The sequence below is a fragment of the Paramormyrops kingsleyae genome, chromosome 10, assembly GCF_048594095.1.
Source record: "Paramormyrops kingsleyae isolate MSU_618 chromosome 10, PKINGS_0.4, whole genome shotgun sequence".
Classification (NCBI taxonomy): domain Eukaryota; kingdom Metazoa; phylum Chordata; class Actinopteri; order Osteoglossiformes; family Mormyridae; genus Paramormyrops; species Paramormyrops kingsleyae.
This window is the reverse complement of record NC_132806.1, coordinates 13,144,795-13,168,241: the sequence shown is the minus strand read 5'-3', so window position 1 is coordinate 13,168,241 and position 23,447 is coordinate 13,144,795. Positions and strand designations below refer to the sequence as shown.

Sequence of the window (23,447 nt, the reverse complement as noted above, 5' to 3'; positions counted from 1 at the left end):
GGAGGGACTTGCTTATGGGGGAATGCAAACTTCATTCACTTGATACCCCTCCCCCAAATCAAATTTCCTCTAGCTTGCTATGGTTTTCGTCAACGGTAGTGATGTTCCTGCACACCAGGGAAGGCTGTGGGGAACCGGAGCGGCCTGGTGCCATTTGGCGGGGCGGACAGCTCCTCATGCGTGCTTCCCTGGTCATTAGGGAGTGTGTCACACGGCGATTAAGAGCTCGACGCCTTGCTCATCCATGCTGGCTTCACATAATGCTCTTATCATTCGGCGGCTCCGAGCGCCCAGTACAAAGACAATGAATAATTTCTCTGCAGGCCAATTCAGAACCTCATTTGGACCTCAGTCTCATCATGCCAGGACCGCAAATCAAAGTTATTAACCAAAAAAAACAACCTATATTGAGGTTCTGCCACATTCTGTTATCTATTCAGTTTATACACTCTCCTGTGGCTTTCCATGAAGAAGAATCTCCCATTAATTAAGACAAACAGCTTCCGGGTCCTTGCAGATCTCCATGTTCCTGCTGGAACCAGGCTGTAGGGCATCGTGGAAACCAGTGCCTGGTGAGTTGGCCGGGAAGCAGACACAGGTGGTATATGGAAGAGCTGGTGCCGGAGGGAACATTATTTGCTCATAGCTTCGTAAACACCTCGAACCGGGATCTGTTTTTTTTTTCCATGTTTCCACAGCCTCACTTGAGTAATTGACACCCGCAGGCTGTGATGAATTGGTCATTACTTCTGCATTGATGAAAACGAGGTAAGACAAGTGGAACAAGGTATGGCTGTGGAGCATGGGGTGAATAAGCATGGCAGACCTGTTTGAGAGCATCAGCCGTGCACAGCCCTTAACTGGCCCACTCACCCACACCATTTATTCGCAGTCTTCATGTCCTCAAAAACTACACTCTTTACAGTACATCTGCTGGTGTTCCACAGGGCATTTGTGAAGGCTGGCACAAACCTACGTCCATATGACTGTGGTGGGCTGAAGATTAGTGATCAAGGATTTTAATTTGTCATTGTGCAAGTGGGATACTCACGTACAACAAAACTTAGTAGCAGTTTCGTTAACATAACTTCGATACGTTCTGCACTGGATACCAGCTTCAGTGCTTCATAATTGAACTGAAAGAGTGCAAATTGTTTATAATTGCTGTCCTTACTAGAAATCGTCATGTAGGAACAGGGAGTAAGCCTGATGATGACTAATTCTAACTCCTCCTGACTCACAGCAGTCCCCTGTCACTCATTCCCAGTTTGTACCCGCCCATCCAGCTGTTGTTCTGGGTAGAAATCTAAGAACGACTAGATAGAAGAAGCTGGACTGTATCTCATTCAGGTGAATTGAAACCACATTTAGAGTGTTGTTATCTTAATTGCTGAAAGTCACAATGTCATTTGCGCTAACTTTCCCTCCATCCCCCTGGGATTCCTCATGCTCCGAAGTGCCATTCTGACAGATTTGTTCATTTGCCACCAAAGTGCTCCCCATGAATGCATTATTTGATGCTGCAATGGCGATGGCAGACTGAGATTCCCGCCGCGAGCCTGCCCCAAGGCTGCAGATGGATCTGTTCCAGTGTTGTCTGTGCTTGGCATGACCCACGCACCAGCTGGGGACGTACCTTTGATGGCTCATAGACACGCATGGCTGTAAATGGTATTTTATAGAGTTCGTTGTTTCTGTACTAATTCATCTCAATGACAGTCTTAAAATTAAAAGAATCACTTTTATATTAGTGCTTTTTCTTCATTTGATGCAGATTCTATTCTTCTATGGGCTGCTGGTTAAAGGACTGGACTTGACACCTGAAGGGAAACAGCAGTTTTACCTTTGGCAGATGGGGGGGGGGGGCAGCTCACAGTGACAAACACTGTTTAGGGTAAAACAAGTTGCTGAACAGTGTGTGTGACAGACAGCAGAATGTGTGACAGACGCCACCCCCGACACCTCGCCTGTGTTACCATCCAGCCACCCCCCGATGCAGCATCTCCCCCCCACCCCTGCCTGTGCAGTGCGATAACTGGAATGCGTGCGATAAGCAGGTCTCGGGTTCCATTCAGAGCTCTTCATCCCCTCACAGCTCAGTCACCCCCCCTCCACAAACACCTCTGTTTTCATGTCTCCCTATAGCATTTATTTAGTAAAGGAACTATTCACTTTCCCAGACAAAGAGAACTATATCAGGGGTGTGGAGGGGGGCCAGGATCTGGGGCCAATCTTATTACTGTTCCCACACACACACACACACATACAGACTCCGCAGTATATCTACCCCTCTGGCCTCCTCCCCCTTCCCCCACCCCAGGCTGAAAGCACACGCTACTACCTGCACTCCTCTAGTACCCTGTCTGTGCTGCTGGCCAGCTCCGGGATTACTGAGATACTAATTCCGTGCCTTTCACACCTGGAGTCGACAGGCCATGAAATAGAGCGAGTGTCCCCCACGCTACCTGCTGCTAAACAGAGAGGGACTGCTTTTTACACACCTCCTGCACAGTCTGGTGTATTCCCTATCCCTACCATCGACCAAAAATACAAATCACAGCAATTCCGTATTAAACTATTTAAAAACAAACAGCTGAACAGCAGGTGGCGTAGTGATTAGGAGCTTGTACTGATTCCCTGAGGAATTCCGTTGAAATCCCTGGCAGGCCCCCGTTGTAGTATCGAGTATTATATTTAATCTTGTATTGCTAGTTAAAATATACAGCTACTCTGGACAGATGCAAAGTAACCAAATAAACATAAAGTGTAGCTAGTATTTTTATGTTGCGGCGAGTATTTTCAATGGATAGATGATAACGTGTGTGTTGCTATAAAATATAATAGCCTGTAAAAACGCTGAAAACCTTCTCTTAGTGACTGTGTTAGCTGGAAGATAATTGTGGATTTTCGGTTCCTTGCCTGGGTGGTTGTTATTTGAAGGAAAGCTCCTTCTAATTACAATATTAATTAATTTGATTACAATCTCTTTAATAGACCACTGCCACAGTAACGGTTATTCATTTCACATACGAGCCTTCCTAAGATGACACTTGACACACATAACACACAGTTTATCATCTGGCTACACATTAAACAAGTATATTCATTGTTGTTTCATTCTTGGATTTGAAAAATTAACCACAAAGTCCAAATCTGCTGTTTTCAGACGCTGTTTCTTTATATATGCAGTCGGACGATCGACTTACACGTACGTGGACAATGAATCACCGACAGTTTAACTTATTATAATAATATTAGATATCACCGGGAAGCAGGCATGTCCAAAGTTAATTCCTGGGATGTTATTTTAAAAGCTTTCATCCCCGACACCGCCAGCGCCATACAGCGATCCCGATTTAAACTCTGAAACGCTTTAACTTTAACGTGTAACACGTCTTCCATGCCATCACCAGCGCTAAAGCTGCCTTTCTGCCCTCGCATAATTAATTGGCAAACACCTTGCACTGGTTACACAGCATTCCCCTTACTTTACACCTTTTCTTTTCTTAAAACAGTTTTACCCTACATCGGAATGTCTCATATTTATTTATACGTATACATATCGTATTTATTTAGGCCTATTTAATAATAGCATGATCAGATTGTTCTTCATCTATTTCATTTTTATTCTACTTATTGATTTGAGCGTTTTGTCCTGTCACCAAAAGAAATTCCTTTTACTTTTTGTGCATGGCGAATAAAATGATTCTGATTCGGACTCAGATTCCTGCTAAATCCCAAGGGAGACCTCAAGACCAGCCAATCTTTCTGAAACCGTTTCCCCGCCATTGTTCTTCGTCAAAGACCCGGTGTGTGGATGTGGGTGTCAATGTGCCAAAGGGTTCATCCATCTGGGTACCACGGTCCAAGATCTGCACGGGGCCGCCGCCTTCGCCGCCCCAGCCCCCTTCCAGCCAACACGCCCAGGTAATTTGCGCTGCATTTCAGCCAAACTCTCGTAAAACAAATAATTTTCGGCCAACTTTTGCATCCCTGCGCCGCGCGTCACAGAGTTGGGGAGCGGTAATGATTTCACAGCATTGCATTACACAGTACATCGGTTCACCCCGGTGCCTTATTAATACAAAGTAATGTTGCATTTCCGAACATACGGTAGGTCGCACGCAAGGTTTCAACTCACCTGATGAAGATGCATTGAAAAAAGCAGATCGAGACGTATGAAATCCTTAGAACTTGTGAGAACATCATCTGCTTCAGACTCAGCCTGATGGAAAAAAGATGTGCGGGGGAAACAAATATGAGCGATTAGCAAATCCTCGGAGCAGTTTGTGAAAGTGGACAGTAAGGCATCGTCTGGCACAGTGATCCGGGCTGATCCCGGGGAACAAAGTTGTCCGCCGCCCCCTCCCACTCGCTTCCAGCAGGTGTAAGATCCAAAGCGGTGCGTCCCTTCTGGGTCTGTGCAGATTTGCATGTGTGTGCACGTATGTGCTTTTAAGGGGGGCTGCGTGCTTTTTCTCTCGCTTGCTCTTTTTTACGAGCAGCTGCTGGCTCCTGGATAATAAAGGAGATTTAAAGGGCCAGCAGCGTCTCCCTGACGCGCGTAAGATACATTGCGCGCCATTAGCACCCATTGTGGAGGAAAGGAGGGGGCATTTATGAGCGTCAAATCACCAGGATGGGGGGGCTCTCCTGAGGCTTGTAATATTCGAAATCACCCCCTACTCAAAATTGTGCCCCTCCCAATTCCCATATACAATGAAATGAAAACCTTTGGAGGGCAGTAGCTAAATATATGTGTGTGCACCAGGAAGGAAAAGGTTTGGGATGTTAAAGGAATATCAAGACTGGAGACATAAACAATGTTTAACCGTCACTGGTGCCACAACAAAACAGAAGAACAGGACCTTCTGGATAAGTGGACACTGGTCGAGATTTGTTGAGAAAAATCGGTGGAGAGATGCTTTTGGTGACAGGCGCGTTTACAAAGTCAGAGGCCGCTGGGCGACTTGTGTCAGAGGCCACCTACTGTGTATTCTATGATGGTGTAGTTGTCAACTGAGGAGAATGGGGGGTGGGGGGGTGGGGGTGGTGGCGACTGTGGACTGGGGCGAAGTTAGCATCCTTCGAATTAGCCATGTGGGGCTGGGGGGGGGGGGGGTCGGTCCAGATTAAATAGCATTTTATGATTGTATTCATAAAAATATGGTACAAATTGTGTCTGGTACACAGCATTTTATTTTTCACTACGGGGTATAAAATGAGACAGGTGGCAACCCTAGATTAAAAATTGTATTAGACAATATTAGTTGAGGTCCCGTTTTAGTGGACGCCCCTGTGCTTCAGCCAGGGTAAACCCGTGCATTTACAGGGCCCCTTAATGACAGTGCTTTGAGGCTTGAGAGGAGGTGGCACTTTGAATGCAGTCGGGGTTCGTCACAATCAATATATTGAGCTATTGATCGATGTGTGACACAGAGACACTGAGACACATTTTCAGGGAGGAGTAAAAGCGTGGAGGCCATTAACGGGTCTGTAAATGCGAAGGTGTGAGGTACAGCAGGACGCCGCCACATTCCCACAAGTTCTTGGCCAGCAAATTGCTCCTTTTCCCTCCATTCACCTTCCCGCATGGTCAACTGCCTGGATCGAAGTTTCCTGATGAGATAAAGGCCATGCTGTTTGTGCGTTTGTTTGTTTGTTTATTTGTTTATTTATTTATTTATTTGCATTTGTAACAAGCTCCCCACGGCTTGGCTGAGGCTCCGTGCTCAGGAACCCTAAGCGAAAGGAAGGTATATCGGCAGCAATTCACATTCCTTCTTCTCTACAGCCAAAATCTCCCTTGCATTATTGCATTATTATCATCATTCTGTTCCATGTGGATCTGGTCAAAGGTTGTTGGTTTGGGCCGGGGTTCTGTACAAACATGACATTAGCCTTTTCAAACCGTAACTGAGACCCCCTCCACCCCCGCCCTGCGTAGCATACTTTGAGAGTCTTTTCTGCTGAACTTTGTTTTGAACGTCAGCTCTGTGGTCCGTGATGAGGGCCAGGGACGGAACATAGACTTGTGTGCCTCGCCCAGTACGCAAGTCGCTTGACCGGAGGTGAGCACCTAGCACGGGCCAACCGTCTGGCTAATTGGATGGCTTTGGACCAGCACCGGTCATGAAATAGTGCCTCTGTTGCTCAGTGTGTGATCCTGCTTCACATTGCCAGGTCTTTCTTCTGGGGTGGAGCCCTTATGCCTCGTCTCTCCAGCAGATGGCAGTGATGAGCACCGTGGTGTGAAAGGCATCTCTTTACATCTCTTTTGGGACATAAAACAGAAGTACAAAATGAGACAGGAACCACCCATGAGCAAAAAAGTACCTGGTACATACTTTCCAGATATAATTTTCAATAGAGTAATGGGACCATTTTATCAGGCATGGTTGCCAACGGGAGATAAAAATGTGGAAGTCTGCCTTGTTATAAATGCACAGAACGGTTTACAGAGAGAAGCAGGCAGCTAATTAAGACCCCGACTGAGACTGAGAGAGCATCACTGATGGCGGACAGTAGCCCCATGCAGAGACCACACACAAATCATCTTCAGCGCTCTGGCATCCAGAGGGAGGTCACAGTGTCAGAGGTAAGACGTGGTTTGGACTCAAAGTCCGAACGTGACCTCAATTCCTGTGTGAGAAGTTGTCTCTCTCAGATCTTCCCTGCTCACTGCGCATGTGTGACTGCTCTACCAAGGCCTAACTTCATAAAGATGCATTCCGCACGTCAGTTATTGATAGGCCTGCATGCACCCGCCATTCTCACCTGGGAATGTGTGTGCTGTGAGGGACATAAACGCAGAAATGCAAGTTGTAGAGAGGCAGGAGTGGCTTGAACCTGTGGCAATACCATTTGTTTGGGGTAGATCTGCACCAAACAGTATGCCAAACCCAAAGCCCATGAGAGGTCCGTTGCAGAAACTTGGGCCGGCTTGTTCAGCTGTCTCATCTGTGTCCTCAGACCCACGCTTTATCTTAAAGTCCACCAGCTCTGCCTTTTCCTCTGTCTGCAATTGTCATTCTTAACAAGCCAGACTGGCTGCAAATCTACAGGAGAGAAGTAGATGCCGCTGTCTTTTCCCTACTTGCTCTGTCAGACAGATGTAGACATAGAGGATACATGGTGAAACAAAACCTCAGCCTAGCCTGGTCTTCTGTGTACTTTGTTTGGACCTGCAAACTACTTCAAGCAAACCACTTCTGAAGACTACTTAGCTTAGCTGCTAAGGTCTTGATGTTGATTTATTTATTTTTTTTAGTTGGGGCATCATTAAATCTTAGGAGTGCCCACTTGCTTTTTGTGTGATGATCTAGGATGACATTGTATTGAAAGTCGCTTTCTTCACCTGCAATAAATAGAAGTGGAATGTTTGTCAGCTGGACTCCTGCGGTGACAGGAATCATTATTTATGGAAATCGATACTCGCCGATATGTAATAGCTACCAGGCGTCCCAACCAGCCATGATGTTTTACTTATCATATGAGTTCTCCACCTACCAGCTTTATATCTGGATTTCATTCATGTTTCACAATGCAGTAAGTAGCTGGCTGAGAAGAGGAATATCTTGTAGCTGTATCGGCACAACCGTGTTAGCAGGCCAAGACCAAACCGTGTTTATACCCAGCCAGTCAACTTGCAGTCTGGTGATGTTCTTTTAGGCTCGTGCCTTGTCCTCTGGAAATTTCTCTCTGTGAGTTTGCACTGTTGTCATTTCTGATATCAGTGGTCAAACGCCTTTTAGCTGTCTACCCCAGGAATTCTCTGCTGTTGTTCTGGGATATTAAACAATTAGATTTTTTCTTGCAGTATTTCTCCTAAAAGGACATTTGTTATGTTGGTAATTTCAAAACATACTCATGGGTGGTTCTTACACAAAACTGTCCTGAGGGCAGAATAAAAAATGATTGGTTGAGGGAAATAGCCAATCATATTGTAGAAGAGGTGGGTCCAAGCAACTAGAAGAGGCCGGACCAAGACATCTCATTGGTTGGTCCCACCTCCTCTGGTTGTTTGACCCACCTCCTGTACAATCTTATTGTAGAAAACATGTGAAAGAAATGTGAAAAATAGTTTTCCCCTGTATTGCAGATACAGCTGACAGTGAATGACTATTGTCTTACCTGATGAGCTGCCAGGGAAATCACTATAGCTGTACACCTTTGAAAAGTGTGCTTGGCTAAAAATTAAAGGGAGAGATCTTTTACATTTCAACAAATTAGCAAGTATAAATAGAATTCAGGAAGATGTTGGGGGATTTTTGTTTAAGGATAGCTTTTTAAGTCCTCTTGAAAAAGTTCCCAATTCAGCCTGGTAAGCTGCTCAAAAGTTCATTTTTCTACCCCTCGGAGTTTAGAAGAGTTAGTTTTTACTTTCAGTACATTAGTAGCAGGAGCATAAGTGTGCATATCACCCAGTAAATCATATTCAGTCAGAGTGAATTATTAATGAGTTATTAATTTTTTAGCAGAGTGCGGACAGAGCCGTACACAAGCCGCTGCCGCGTGTGGCAGGTCGGGGGGCAGAGGTCTGCAGCAAGGGTGGGGCGACGGAGCCAACTAGCAGAAGCAACGCGAAAAAGGCTAAACAACAAAGTTAGAAGCAGCAAGAGATAACTAAACATATCCGCCCGAATCAAAGAGGCTCCGCTACCTGCAAGCAGACACCTGTAACCAACGGAGCAAGATTGTGATTCTGCTCAGCTGGGCTGATTTCAAGCCCAGACAGATAGCAGAGCGGGCCGGGCTTTGCTGCATGAGGTCTTTGTACTTACAGGGTTGGAGATCAGTTAGCATTTTAGAGCAAGTAAATGCCCTATTTAAAGTCCCACGTCGCTGTTTTGCATACAGTAATTATCATGCTGTATAATTAACTGAGTGATTGAACACTTTTCCAGAAAATAAAGTTACGCACACATACTGCCATGTTCGTGGCAGCAGGATCAAGTGGAGGCATTGACAGTGTGATACAGCTGCATGGCCTTACAAGTCAACTCAGGATGGTCTTAGATAGGACACATACCCATGTGAGATGTACGGTAAAGTGCATCCACAGGAGAGCCGGAAATAACAGATGGTGACCCTAGATCAGGGATCCCCAATTCCAGTCCTGGAGGGCCAGTCTGTGACACAGTTTGCAGATATCCCTGCTTGAACACACCTACTAAACCTGGCAATTAGCTGGTGAGCTGAATAAGGTGTGTTTGAACAGGGAAAACTGCAAACTGTGTCACAGACTGGTCCTCCAGGACTGGAATTGGAGATCCCTGCCCTAGATTAACAAAAGGTCAGTAACAAACTGGAAATATGAATAATGTGAATGTTTTCATTCGAATACAAAGAGCTGGCTTTAGGAAGCCCGAATACTATAATGAGGGAGATACTCCCCCATCAATTTAACAGAAAATGCCATTTGATGTTATCGCACATCTAAACAATGAACCTTCCATTAATTCCACAAATACATGTTGGCACAAGACGAAAATATCCAAACCCCGTGTGTCATCTGGGGGAATTGCGTATTTAGTGAAGATTTTTAAAATACATTTCAGCTATAATCACATCACTCAACGCTCATCAAGGTAATGATTATGGGCTTAACTGAAAAACGTCAAGATCTTCTGAAAGAACAAAACAAATCTTGACGACTTGTCAAAGGCTTGTTTAAAAAAGCCATTTATTACTTGGCAGCTAATTATCATTTTGATGACTCAGGCTTGACCAGTGTGGGCTTTTTGTTGACGATGCCTGGCTGAAGGAAGTGAAGCCATATAGAAGGACTGGGGTGCAGACTTTAATGGACGCCCAGGAGATGTTGAAGGTCTATCAAATCCTTTGGTCTGTCAGTTTGCAAAGGAAAGTTGCTGATTTGCTATTGCTTTGTTTCTAGAAAATAACTTTCTATTCACACAACGTACAAAAGGACAAAAGCTACTTTGGCTGAGTCAGTTTCAGAGCAAATATCTAACAAAATCACATTTAATGTTGCCATGCATTTGATCAACAAGTGGTGTCAACAATCAAAAGCTTTATAAGTGGCTGTGAGAGTGAGACGTTCCCAGGTGTTATAAAAACCACACAAATTTCTGTTTGAATGTAATGAGGTATCACCAAAAGAGATTCTGATGGGTTCACAAACTTGTTCTCACTACTGTATATAGACACAGAGAGAGAAAAGATCCATCCATCCATTTCTGTAACCACTTGTCCTATTCAGGTTTCACAGGGGGTCCAAAAGCCTATCCCAGACGTTACAGTCACAAGGCAGGAAACAACCCAGGATGGGGCACCAATCCATCACAGGGCACACACACACATGCACACCTACAGGAAATCTGTCAATCGAAATTAATCTCAGTATGTTTTTGGACTGTAGGGGGAAACCAGGTTAACTAGAGGAAACCCCACACCAACACAGGGAGAACCTGCAAGCTCCACACACAGAGCCCTGGCGGAAACATGAACCCAAGGCAGCAGTGCTGACCACGGCACCACTCTGCCACCCCTGGTGAAAATATGAGAAATGTAAATTTAGTCCACTACATTGCTTTTGCAGTTTCTCTCCATTTTACAAAAGGAATCCTCAGTTGGGTCAGCATGAAATTCAGTAAATTTGTTACCTTTCTTTGCATTATTTCTCTGACGGGAAAGAGGTGTTTCCTCCCTTTCTTCCTGTGTGTTTCCTTTGGATTAAGTTGAGTTTGCCTTTGGTCGTGTCAAGTTTGCCTAGGGCTATGTTAAGTTTGCCTTTGTTTACATCAAGTTTGCCTTGGGCTTTGTTGAGTTTGCCTTTGATTGTGTTGAGTTTGCCTTTGATTACATCACGTTAGCCATTGGTGGCATCAAGTTTGGCTTCGGCTTTGTTGAGTTTGCCGTGGGTTGTGTTGAGTTTGCCTTTGGTTTAATTGAATTTGCTTTGGGTTGTATTGAGTTTCCCTTTAATTTCACTGAGCTTGCTTTGGGTTACATTGTTTTTGCCTTGGGTTACATTTAGTTTGTCTTGGGTAATGTTGAGCTTGTATTTTTATACATGATGCTTATCTTGGGTCAGTTTGAGTATTCCTTGGGTCAGACTGGGCATACTTGGGTCATTCTATGTTTGTCTTGGGTCACAAGGTGCTTAATTTGAGGTTTAGGGTGCTCTAGCTACAGAGAGAAGTACTTACACATCCGTGCTCTGCATGTCATTTTGTCATATTTCATCACATTACTAAGTTCTTGAGACCCTTCCTCTGTGGGTGCTTTGAGCCCTGGCAGGAAAAGGTATGAGGAAATTCTGAGGTTTTGGATAAGCCCTTAAGATCATTGGACCTGAAGAAATCTGTAACATTTGGTGTGTCTCTTCTCCCTTGTATAACCTTTCTAGGCTTGAGTTTGGATGTTTTTCTCATAACACAAGTGCCTCACACCGATGGCCATCCCAGTCTCCATTCGCATTTAGTTTTCTTCTTTGATTTGTTCCTTCATCCCATCACAAAAGTGATTGTGTGGTCCAGGGAAATAAACCCTCCAAGTGCCTCTTTGATCCTGCGCCCCAGCAGCACCCTGTCTTCGCAGGCTTTAAAAGCAAACCCACAAGAGCTTCCCCCTCCCCCCAAACCCCACCTCTCTCTCTGTCAGGCCTGCTGACTATGTTCTTCCAGTGAGTTGATGCAGTTTTGTGATACCAGAATTCTAGGGAGGAACAGCAGATCATGGTGGTGTTGGGTGGCTCAGTGGCTTAGGACTGTTCCTGTGATTGTAAGGTTAAACCCCAGGCTTGACAGAATGATGACACTGTTGGGTTCCTATGCAAGGCTCCTACCCCCCAATTTCTCCAGGGACTAGGAGGCCCTGCTTTCTGAAAGAGTTAAATTGATAGACTTGCACCTTTATCACATGGGAACTGTTATGAAATTGATGACACACGAGGAAAACCCACACTTTCTGCTTCAGAGGTGACCCATAATTTTTTTTCAATATCAAAACAAATTTTCTTGTGTATATCTATGCATTAACATCTATACTTCAGTCCTCTCTACATGTAAATCTCAAACCCATGGGCCTGAAGTAGCAGTACATTTAATGAAAACCGATCAGCATTTTCCATTTTTCCAGTATCTCCTCAATTTTTCTGCTTCAAAAGGTCTCTTTACAAAAGGGATGACCTGCTTGCTGTCTGTATACATGTTTCCTCCCGCGGCTGCCAGAAGTCACATTTACAGGGACAGATGCGCAAGATTTTCTCATTTCATTTCTGTGAATCCCTGGAGAAAGAACATGGCACTGTGTGCAATGCGACCCTTCCAAAAGTGATAGTTCATCTGCGACGCCCCACGTTTCCGGAACCTTCTTGAGGATGAAGGCTCATTGTCATGTCTTCGTTGTAGTATTGCTCACTTGTTCCCCAGCTTTTTATGATAAAGTGCCTCATATATTCTGTTTTGCTTCACCAAATCCTTCTCCTCTTGACTCTGTCATCTGAAGGTTTTGCTTGCATTGTGATCATTTGTGGTGGACTTTGACTTGGAGCAGGCCCTGCATATATAAATCTTATATAACTTTTTGTTTACTCACAGAAATTGAACTTGGCTCAAGGTTTCTTCTTTGTGAGGGACTTTGGGATGTATTACTTTTGTGAGTAGTCCCATTCGGCTGGGTTTATGTTACATTTGGTGACAGTGGTAGACAGTACTAGAGACCTTCACAGGTTCCCCTTGAGGTTTAGAGTACAGAATATCTCCTGGTTGCTTTTTACTGTATGTGTGGGGAGAGGCCACAGGAATTTTTGAAATTAAACACAGAAATACTGATGTACCTTTGGACATTTTTTTGCTGTTTTATAAAGGTAATTTTGCAGGTCTTCTGGGCTTTAGAGACATTTGCTGATGTTCCTCATTAATGATTCTTCTTAGTTCAGGGAGGACATCCACCTCACCTCTTGCCTTTACACAGCATGAAGGCTGGCTCGTGCAAACGTGGACAATCGATCGAGTAGGCTGTGACCAGTTCAAACCAGTTTTACAACTGGTTTCAAGAGAACCAGCTTTAATTGCCACTGGGTTTATGAGGTATTTTGTGAGGGAATCTTGGTGCAGCTATGGGACTTTGTGCTTTATGGTGGACTAGTCGAATATCAGAGGTTGGGCCTGAAGATAACAGGTCTGCTCGGGAATTATAGTGTGTTCTGCCTGTTACATGTGGCTTATATCTCAGACTAAAGACGTCACCAGTGACCTAAGAAGCTTTAGGAAAGGAGAGTAAACAACCACATGTGAAAAGGAGAGAAAAAGCCAGCTGAGATATGGCACTGGAAATGCATCGACTGCAGAGATTTAACAACACCGTTTCTGAAATATACATTGTGATTGGGAAATCTCATTCTGATGGACTGTAGGATGAGGCAGCGCTGATGAAAGGTGAGGGAAAGAACAGGCTCGAGCCATGAAATACCAATTTCCCTTTTGTGATCGACTCCCCAGTCTTGTTGATTTTGGGGGTTGCTAAGCAACAATGGACATTCCAACATCAAATGACCCCATCTAGGACACTCCTGATTGGCTGCCTGTCATTTCTAACAAGTAGCTTTTATGTAACGAAGTCGAATGTTGACAATTAAAAAGATGCTGCAGAAAGAGAGTCAGTCACTAAGACACTGTAATAATGAATGAGTGGATGTAGACGGACCTTAATCTCCACAGCTCCTAGAGATTCTGCCCATGGGGGGTCCAATTGACATGGGTGGGAAGCAAGCGACCACACAGGAGAATTTAGACTTTTTCATGATTTAAATGTTTCTTTCTTGTGCCTTGTTCTGTTCCTGGAAGTGCTGCACCGCTCATGCCGATATGGGCGTGGTAGATTATTGAATTATTGTATCCCCTCCCTGTTGTGTTAACCCTGCCCCACTATAAAATGAAACGCCGCCCCCCCCACCTGTGGTTCTTTTTGCTGTCCTGACTAGTATGAATCTCACATATTCTTGCTTCTACACTCCAATATTCTGATAGATTCTAAGAATTTTTTCCATGTATTTCTGTTTAAGAAAAACTTTCAATAGTCTATAAAGTGAAATGAGCCTCGCTTGGAAATGAGCTGACAGCAGTCCTAAAGAACCAGTTTGTGGTCACTGAGGAGTTTGAGGTCACAGATGATGAGTGACACGCGGACTCCGGATGGCACATGCTCGAATCCCTTGGATGTTTGCCCCACATTCCTACTTGGGATCTAGTCACCAGGCACATGTACTGTACACACACACACATGCACACAAACATACAGACACACACACATACAGACACGCATACAGGCACAAACAAACACACGCAGACATACTGTACACAAACATACAGACAAACACACACACAAATGAACACACACATACAGACACATACACACACAGACGCACACACAAACATACAGGCACACACACACATATACACACACACACAGTCCGGTGTGGGTTAACCGTCTCACGCTTCGCACCCAGCTAGTTCATTAAACCTCAGGCGCCCCTTTCCAACAGAATGACCCCGCCGCTCGCGGGAGCGTCTGCCTCCCATGGCCCCCCCGCTCTCTGCCTGCTTATGGACACCCCCACCCCTCTCTAGCTACACTGCACAGGGCGGGGGCGTTGATTCGTTTGTCCGGGGGGGGGGGGGGGGGGGGGGAGTATTCAGTGGAGAGAGGAAAATGTGCTGCCGTAATTGCAGCCTCTATTCATACATCACCGGGTCACATATAAATAATTTGGATTTGTTTTCTTCAAATATCCCTGCATATGAGAAGAACAGGAGAAATAGCCCGCTGATATCGCCGCAGGTCTCCTCAAAGGCCGAGTACAGTATGGAAGCAGATCCCCAGTCAGACTTCTTGTGTCATCTCGCATCTGTAGGAGTAGCAGCTGGCAGAGCTGTCCACTCAGTGCCGTCATCACCTCAAAACTACTCCAGAGTAACCGACTCCCCCTTGTGGCCCGGATGACTCTGATGTTCTATTCAATGCTCAGGGTCGGATCCCTTTGTTCTGTGACATCCTCCCAGTATTATTCACTTTGGTGACAGTCTTTTCTTTCTTGGCCAGTGAACAAAGACACCTGACACAGCCAGTTATAGCAAACCAGTGTCTTATGCTGACTGTTTCTCTCCAAGGTAGAGGGGACAAATATGATTCATCAGTCCTAAGGAAGATGATGAGCCAGACACTGATACCTTCTGATGCAGCCCTCTCTGGATCTCTACTTGAAAAGGAGCATAACTCCCAGTCTATATGTGACTATCTCCGTTCAAACTGGGCACCTTATTCAATGCTACCAAGATGGTGTCCCTGAGCTCCAGGCTAAAATTTGGCTCTGGCCTCTAAGATGCCGGCTGCTCATTACTTTGCACATGATGATTACTCAGGCATTTATAAGTATACAGATTGATGTGTAACGCCTCAGAGATGCTCCACTCAGAGATGCTCCAGCAAATGCACCGTTCAGTTAATGCTATTGAAATCCAGCTGTAATGAAATGTGCTCTTTCCGTTCTCCCTCCCGCACTTCGTTAAGGCTGTGACGTTCAGGCTCACTCTCGTTTGCATATCGCGTGACATTTTCCCTGACCTTTCCCTGGCATGTTAAAGAGAGGAATAATAAGGTCAGACATGCCCCCCCACCTTCACCCCATCCTGCAGTCCCCCGTCTGTCCTTCACCGCATCCCTCCGTCACCCCTCATCCCTCCCTAAGAGTTGTGCCTCTTCTGCAGCCCCTGAGACACTGACCTGCTTCCCCCTTTTACCCAGCAATCTGTAGCCCCAACTTCCCCTCTGGGGGGGTGCCAGGGAGCCTTCATCCCAGTGGCTCGTGATGGACAGCTGCTCCTCCTGTTCCAGGTCGCCAGTCTGTTTACGCACCCCCCCCCCCACACACACACACACACCCCCCAGTCAAGCTTGCACAAACTGCACAGCATGCTGTCCAGCACGTGTCTTTGCTTTGCCACTCAGAGATGCAGCGGGGGGTTGGGGGGTCACAGGACGTGAGGGTCCTCCTCCAGTGTTTTCTTTTAACAGCCTCTGTGTTCACCTTTCTTCTTGAAAAAGAGATCCCTGAATCGCAAGGTCCCAGAGCCAGAACATGCTTGTACTCAATACTGAAACTTTATCGGTTGGAGACATTGCGAACAACCACCATTTAAGAATTGTTCTCTCAATCTGTTACCCCCCCCCCTCCCCACCAGCACTGAGCAGCATGTCAAGCTCTCTAGCCTAATCTTATCCCACCCTCTCAGCACTGAGTGGCACCCCACATCAAGCTCCCCAAGTCAACCATACGTCAAGCTAGTACCAGGTAGGACCCATTTTATTAGGTACACCAAACTAGTATCAGGTAGGGCCCATTTTATTAGGTACACCAAGCTAGTAGCGGGTAGGACCCATTTTATTATGTACACCAAGCTAGTAGCGGGTGGGACACATTTTATTAGGTACATTAAGCTAGTAGCGGGTGGAGCCCATTTTATTAGGTACACCAAGCTACAGTAGTAGCGGGTGGGACTCATTTTATTAGGTACACCAAGCTAGTACCAGGTAGGACCCATTTTATTAGGTACACCAAACTAGTATCAGGTAGGGCCCATTTTATTAGATACACCAAGCTAGTAGTGGGTAGGAGCCATTTTATTAGGTACACCAAGCTAGTAGCGGGTGGGACACATTTTATTAGGTACACCAAGCTAGTAGCGGGTAGAGCCCATTTTATTAGGTACACCAAGCTAGTAGCGGGTGGGACTCATTTTATTAGGTACACCAAGCTAGTACCAGGTAGGACCCATTTTATTAGGTATACCAATCTAGTATCAGGTAGGGCCCATTTTATTAGGTACACCAAACTAGTACCAGGTAGGACCCATTTTATTAGGTACACCAAACTAGTATCAGGTAGGCCCGTTTTATTAGATACACCAAGCTAGTAGTGGGTAGGACCCATTTTATTAGGTACACCAAGCTAGTAGCAGGTGGGACTCATTTTATTAGGTACACCAAGCTAGTAGCGGGTAGAGCCCATTTTATTAGGTACACCAAGCTAGTAGCAGGTGGGACTCATTTTATTAGGTACACCAAGCTAGTAGCGGGTAGAGCCCATTTTATTAGGTACACCAAGCTAGTAGCAGGTGGGACTCATTTTATTAGGTACACCAAGCTAGTACCAGGTACCCACTTTTGCCTCCAAAAATGTTCCCACTTCAGCTCCCCCCTTCATTCTGTGGCACTTACTGCTGCCCCCTAATGAATACAAAATGTAGTGTAAAATTGAATAGAACAATAACGGCATGGCCTAAAATTCAATAAGTGGAAGGAAATTGGGGTTTTCTACAAGATCAAGCAAGTGAATCTAATCCCCTTAATTACAGGAAAACAAGATGTCTGTCGGTGTTCTCAGTTAGCTGTTCCTGTCTCCGAGCAGATGTTTGTCTCCATGTTTGCGTGGGTTATTTAGTCCATGTTCATCGCCAGCTGAAAGTAAACAATAATAACACTGTCAGCTGATGTAGTGCGTCTGTAGCACTCTGATTAAATCCATGAAATTAAAAGTGGGTAAGGACAAACTCTGATGTCTACGAGGGGGATGAAATATGGATCACAGTGCTCAAAGACAATCAGGCAGAGCTACGTGCTTCTGGGCGCATGAAACGTCGCCCCCTTGCTAATTAAACCGGAGACACGCGGATATTAACCACCATCTGGCCTTTACCGCGCCTTCATACGGCAACAAGCGTGGAGCAGAAGTAACTAAATCAAACCGGAGATTTCTCCCCCGTCGGCCATTTCGGGCCACGCGCCCTGCCTACAGGTTTCTATGGTGACAGGTGGGAAGGTTGGGGGGGGGGCTCCCTGAGGCTGTTTCACGTTTGTGGACGTGGAAAATGGGACCCTCCTCTGGGGGACCTGTTCTCTCTTGCTGTTTCATTGGCAGAGACCACCTTCCTGCATAATCTATCTCGGCTCCAAAGCAAAGAAGAAGTGCCTCTCTCTGTTTCCCGCTCACCCCATAAAACCCTGAGCAGCATCTGGACCAGATGTGTCCTCACCCAGCAACAGCCAAAGCTGCTCGCCGGAGGCGGGGATTCCAGCCGAAATGTCCGTCAGAGGTCGACCTCATCCATAAATGATAGCACTCATTTCCGGTCATCTCATTTATACCGGGGACGTTTGATTAATCTCCGAGGTGAAGCAGAATCGCCTTCCTTCCAAAATACCCCTTGTTTCCACAGAGCTTTTAACCTTCACAGGCGTCTTTGTAACGAAATGGATGTGGATTATGCTCGTTTTGTCGCGGTCAGCAAAGGGAAACAGTGCTTTTGTAGCAGTGAAGAGTCTGAGTGGGTGAATGGGGGGGGGGTTGACTTATCTTCTACATATTTATATCTACATACAAGCGAGGCACAGAGGATGGGACCCTTAGTCACATGTGGTGCAGTTTGGGATGAGGCGATGCTATATGATGGCCGTTTGGGGGTCCGAGACAGGGGTGCAGAACCCAGAGGCCACTGGTCTGCCTCTGCTGTCTCTAGCCTCATTTAGCCACAAGAGAAATGTTGGTCGTGAAGGTGCAATTGTGTCAGTAGGGGACAAAGTATCTAATCATTCAGAAGGGGACTGTCACAGGCTAACTTGCAGGACAAGTTAGAGCTACTGTCCTCGTTTAGCCAGGTGGACACCGGCAGTCAGGGTCAGCCTCACAAACACACCTCCACCCATCTCCCTGCCCTGTCTTACAAGCATCCCCCATGAGCCCTCTGCTGTATGTGGTGGCTCAATATTTTGCCAAAGCCATCAGATTAAGTTTCCTTCTCCCTGGCTCTCTCACCACCATGATCCCTGCTGGCCAGCTGCACACAAAAAAAAAATCGCACCCAAGTGTTGGCCAGTAACTTCAAGGGATTCACTCGTCAAACATGCTGTAGTGCTGCTTTTTTCACTGCCTAATCTGACACGAGCTCAAAGAAGCTATTATCTGTATGGCAAAATGACCTTTCTTTGGGCCTCTGGTCAAGAGAAACTTGCCTTTTCTTGTCGAGCAGGTGATGGCTGAGACTGAGTGGTTTCTGGTATCCGGCGTCAAGGAGGTGTCCTGTACACAGGTGGGCTCCACTGGTCACTTAGTCCGTCAAAAACACCCTTTAATTGAACAGGAGGTGTATAAGAAAACACTGTCCCTGTATACTGACGAAATTAAATACAACATGTGCATGATAGAAATTATGACCAGAGCTTAAGTGACAAGATGGCAATTGCTCTTGGAACCTAAAACTAAAACTCACAATACAATATGCTATCCACTGCATTACAAAATATGATTTCGATTATAGCAATAAAATAACTGCAACTGAAATGTGTGTGCAACCAGCAACAAAACGGAACAAAGCATCGGGAAGGTCACACGGCTGCTGAATTAACCAAAGTGCCAAAGAACAATTAGCTAGGAAACTGTGGGGATGAAGGAATTGGAGCCGTTCCTGTCTGGCTTGGATCTCCTGACAAGCGCAGTGTCTCCTGACCGTGGGGCCGTCTGGGTCACCATGCCAAGCCGGACGAAATTATGGGCGTGATGGAAGCTGCTCCGTGGTGTTTGCTCTTCCTGCACTCGTGGTCACGCAAGTCCTCCTGGTGATTCTGGCATGTGCTGTTTCCCTCCAGTCAGGGCACAGGGGACGGTCAGATGTGTGAGAGGAATCATCACTGTGATTGTCTCATGCTCACGTCTGTCGTCGGGTGGCTGCTCCTGTGCTCCATTGGGTCTCCTTCTGTGAGTTATTTTGGCCGGTGGAAATAAGAGACTCCTTCCGGTGGTCCTGGGTGGAGGACATTTTCATACGCTGTATGTCACCCGTGTCAGCTGCTGCCGGTTTATGACCTAATATGGGCCTGTGTTGTTCATGAACCCCAGTGTCTCTCAGACTGGTGTCTCAAGGCTCTCACATGAATCTGGGCAATGAAGGTGATTGACGGCCAAAGGGGGCGGGGCTGTCACTTCCTAAAGCTGTCGTGATGCCTTTAGCGTGTGCTGGAGACCACGGCACTCATCACGATCCCACTGGTGAACCACTCCCACAAGGAATGATCTCGGAATGACGGAGTTTCATCTGGAACTACCCGTAACTAAGGATTGTGGGCCCCCTTCTGCGTAAAAGTGTGTTAGACGATGGCTTCAGAGCAATAATGTCATGTCCTTAATGTACGATCAGTATGATTTTTTAATGCTTTGGCTGATTATAAAAATAAGTGCAAAATATTAAGATAGCATGAAACCAAACCATCTAAATGAAAGTACATATAAAACACAAACGCATCTTATAACCAGTGTGAAATGTAAGCAGTGAATTTGGTAAAGCTTAAAACATTAAACAGGGAACTCTGAAATGTTAATGATTCAAACTAAACACACATCCAAAGTTCATCATGAGTCCTGATTTCATGCAGGTAAATCCAAGGACAGGATTAAGGTCTGTGTTATACACTGACAAAAAAACAAAAAAAAAAACAAAGAACAGATCACTTTGAAAGCTTATTGTCCATTGTCTGTGACCTTCATCTGCATGTTTCTCATTAGCCACACTCCTGATGTCTTAATTCGCAGGGCATTATGGGAAAAGATGTATTTTGTGTCGTCCACCCCTGACATTGCTGCGCCCTGTTGTCATGTGATTCAGCCATGACTTAGATGACACTGACCTTTTCATCTTCGTGGAGATGGTTACAGCACAGTGTAGCTCTATGTTGTCAGAGACAGCGGTGTACTACCCGTGACTGAACCAACCAGCCAATTACAAAATATTATACAACAAAGGCAGAAAATGTCTCTGATTTCATGAGCTATATGGTCTCTGCATGGCACCTCACACATGTGCACATCTACCGCAGCCTCAGACAGTCCCACGGTGACGTACACGTCACGTTGTGATGGCTTCATCTCTACGTAAGCTCAAGAGCCCAAGATGATCCGACTGTGAATATTACTTAGACGGAACGATGTGCATGCCAGGCAGAAAGCTAATGAGTTTGCTTTAAATGTGGGCCAGGGACCTTCAGGGAGCTTGCTGGATGATTAAATATTGTGCATGCTGTATTTAAGCAGGGTGTCTGAAGTCTGGAATCATCCTGCTCAGTTTGACTCTTCAAACACCACACACATGAAATACCTTAGCACAAAGCATTCATAAAAGAATCACTATTTCAGATTCACTAACTTATATAAAGAATAAATGCAGACAGAGAATTAAGCTGGGTGACAGCGTTACTTTGCACCCTCCTGGGTTCAAACTCCGCCCCCGCTGGGCGTGTGTGTGCGGGTCACATGGTCGCATGCTGTGTTTCCTGCGGGTGCTACTTGGGATAAGCTCTACCCCCCTTCAAAGACAAGGGCATAGAAACTGGATGAATAAAAGTGAATCTGGATTTCAAACTTTTGAATTAGCATTGTAGTTATATAATCAGTTATATAATTTCAAACTGAGAACGCGGTCAGACTGGGGTGTGTAAAACACGTTTCACCCTCTTTGGTAACATATGAATCTAAAAGATTTCTGAGATAGTGGGGCTTTGGCGAGGCACGCAGATAATATAAATATCATTTATATTAGCTATCGCAGTATCACCACAGCGGGTTAAATTTCTAAAGAAAGTTATGAGGATAAGCAAATAAAAGATGGATGGGGCCTTTATTTGGATCACAAAGCACTACACATTCATCTTTATACACTCACAAAAGCGTTTTCCTGAAAGGAAACATTACATTGTTCACTGAAGTATGAGTCAGTGCTGCAAACGATGTGGGCTCTGGGAAATAAGCACCGACATTATTATACTCCTAACACAGCAAAGCCCCTAAGAGCCAAAATGTCAGCAATAGATCTTTTCTCTCCCGCACATTCTGGCACTGATGTCACGAATTAGCACAGCTGAAAACTTGTTTAGGCGGCACAGGCAAAGCTAGCTAATGCAGAGATGATGTTGACGATGAAATCCGTGGCAATTCATGGCCCTAAGGCCCGCCGAGATGCCTCGGCCTGTTGCTGACACCTTCGGGGTCTCGGTCTGTGACGTGGGAGGGCACAGCTTCAGGCCGCACAGGCGGGAGGGATGTGGGGTCCTGTGTGGCCTTTTGGTATCACAGCTAAGGATGCTGCTTTCGAGGTTGGAGGTTAGGAACAGCATCTTGACACAGTCTGCCTGCTCAGCTCCTGCAGTATTTTAAACATACTTTCTCCATTTCTCTTGTAGTCTTTTTGATGTCTTGCATCAACATCCAACATCACAATTGGCATATAGATAGACAGCGGAAGAAATAATGTGCGTAGTGATTAAAGCATTATATCTCCCCGGCGGGTATATGGCAGCCTCTGCTTCGTTCGTGCAGTTTGCATGTTCAGTTATGCTTTACCTTAACTGCACCTTCATCACACATTCATTCTGCATTCATAGATCATTCATAAGCAGCATGTAAGCATACCTTAACATCCTAACATACCTTAACATCGTAACATACCTTAATAGCTTTAATATACATTAATAACAAGCGTTGTGTGATAATGACAAACATTATAATCGTATGTTTGTTAAGAATGTATATTAAAGCTGTTAAGGTGTGTTAGAATATTAAGTTAATAATAGTATAATATAATATGCTGCTTATGAATGTTCTATGAATGCATTATGAAGGTGCACTGGATGTTCTATAGATGCATTAAATGGCATTATGAAGGTGCAGTTAATGTAAAGCATTACTGCATGTTCTTCCCATGCTGTACGGGTTTCCTCTGGGTTCCTCCTACAGTCCAGAGACATGCTGTTAGGTATGCATGCGTATGTGTGTATGTGTCTGACATCACGTCCCCCTACCTTGTGTCCTGTGCTGCCTGGGAAAGGCTCCGTATCTGGATATGTGCTTGGAGAGTGGATGGGTAATAATAATCATGATCGCCACCACCATCATCATCACCATCATCATCATCACTGCAGCTTGCTTCTGTCAACTGTGCAATTCTGTCTCATTAAAAGTTTGAATATTCTTCTTGTAATATTAACACATAAAATGAGCTCCTGCTTTCCTTGCAGCCAAAATAACACAGAGGAGGTGAGAAGCACCGGCAGTAACTGCCATAAAAAAAGCGTGAGGAAATGTTTACCTTCTGAAGGCAAAAGAATAGCAGCTTTATCTGATGAAAGCTGGCCTATTCTCGGCTGCTGTGACGGGACTCCTGTAGGACAGACGGCCCAAGCACAGAGAGAACAGGGAACTGAAACGGCAAATAAACGTGATGATGCACAGGGCAACTAGTTCAGTAATGTTGCCAGGCAACTGCCAACCAGTAGGAGACAAAGTCAGTGAGAGAAAGGGCAACTCATCTGGATCTGGATGATAGCAAAATATTGCCCACTGCTGATGAAAGTTTTTCAAATAGCTTTACTTAGATTTG

General features: G+C 45.4%; 1 protein-coding gene and 1 long non-coding RNA gene across 3 annotated transcripts in view; one reads left to right on the top strand and one right to left on the bottom strand.

Moving 5' to 3' along the window:
- glra4a (glycine receptor, alpha 4a) overlaps positions 1-4,511 on the bottom strand; it is a 45,858-nt gene extending 41,347 nt beyond the window's left edge. Inside the window, exon 1 of one of the 2 annotated variants that reach the window (XM_023794851.2) lies at positions 4,142-4,511. In XM_023794851.2, the coding sequence (XP_023650619.1) occupies positions 4,142-4,209 (68 nt within the window). In that variant the 5' untranslated portion in view covers positions 4,210-4,511. The remainder of the gene's footprint in view (positions 1-4,141) is intronic. The other variant, XM_023794852.2, reaches the window with a different exon arrangement.
- LOC111834983 (uncharacterized) overlaps positions 3,790-23,447 on the top strand; it is a 31,450-nt gene continuing 11,792 nt past the window's right edge. The window contains exon 1 of the long non-coding RNA XR_002836117.2: positions 3,790-3,927. This is a non-coding gene — a long non-coding RNA (uncharacterized lncRNA). The remainder of the gene's footprint in view (positions 3,928-23,447) is intronic.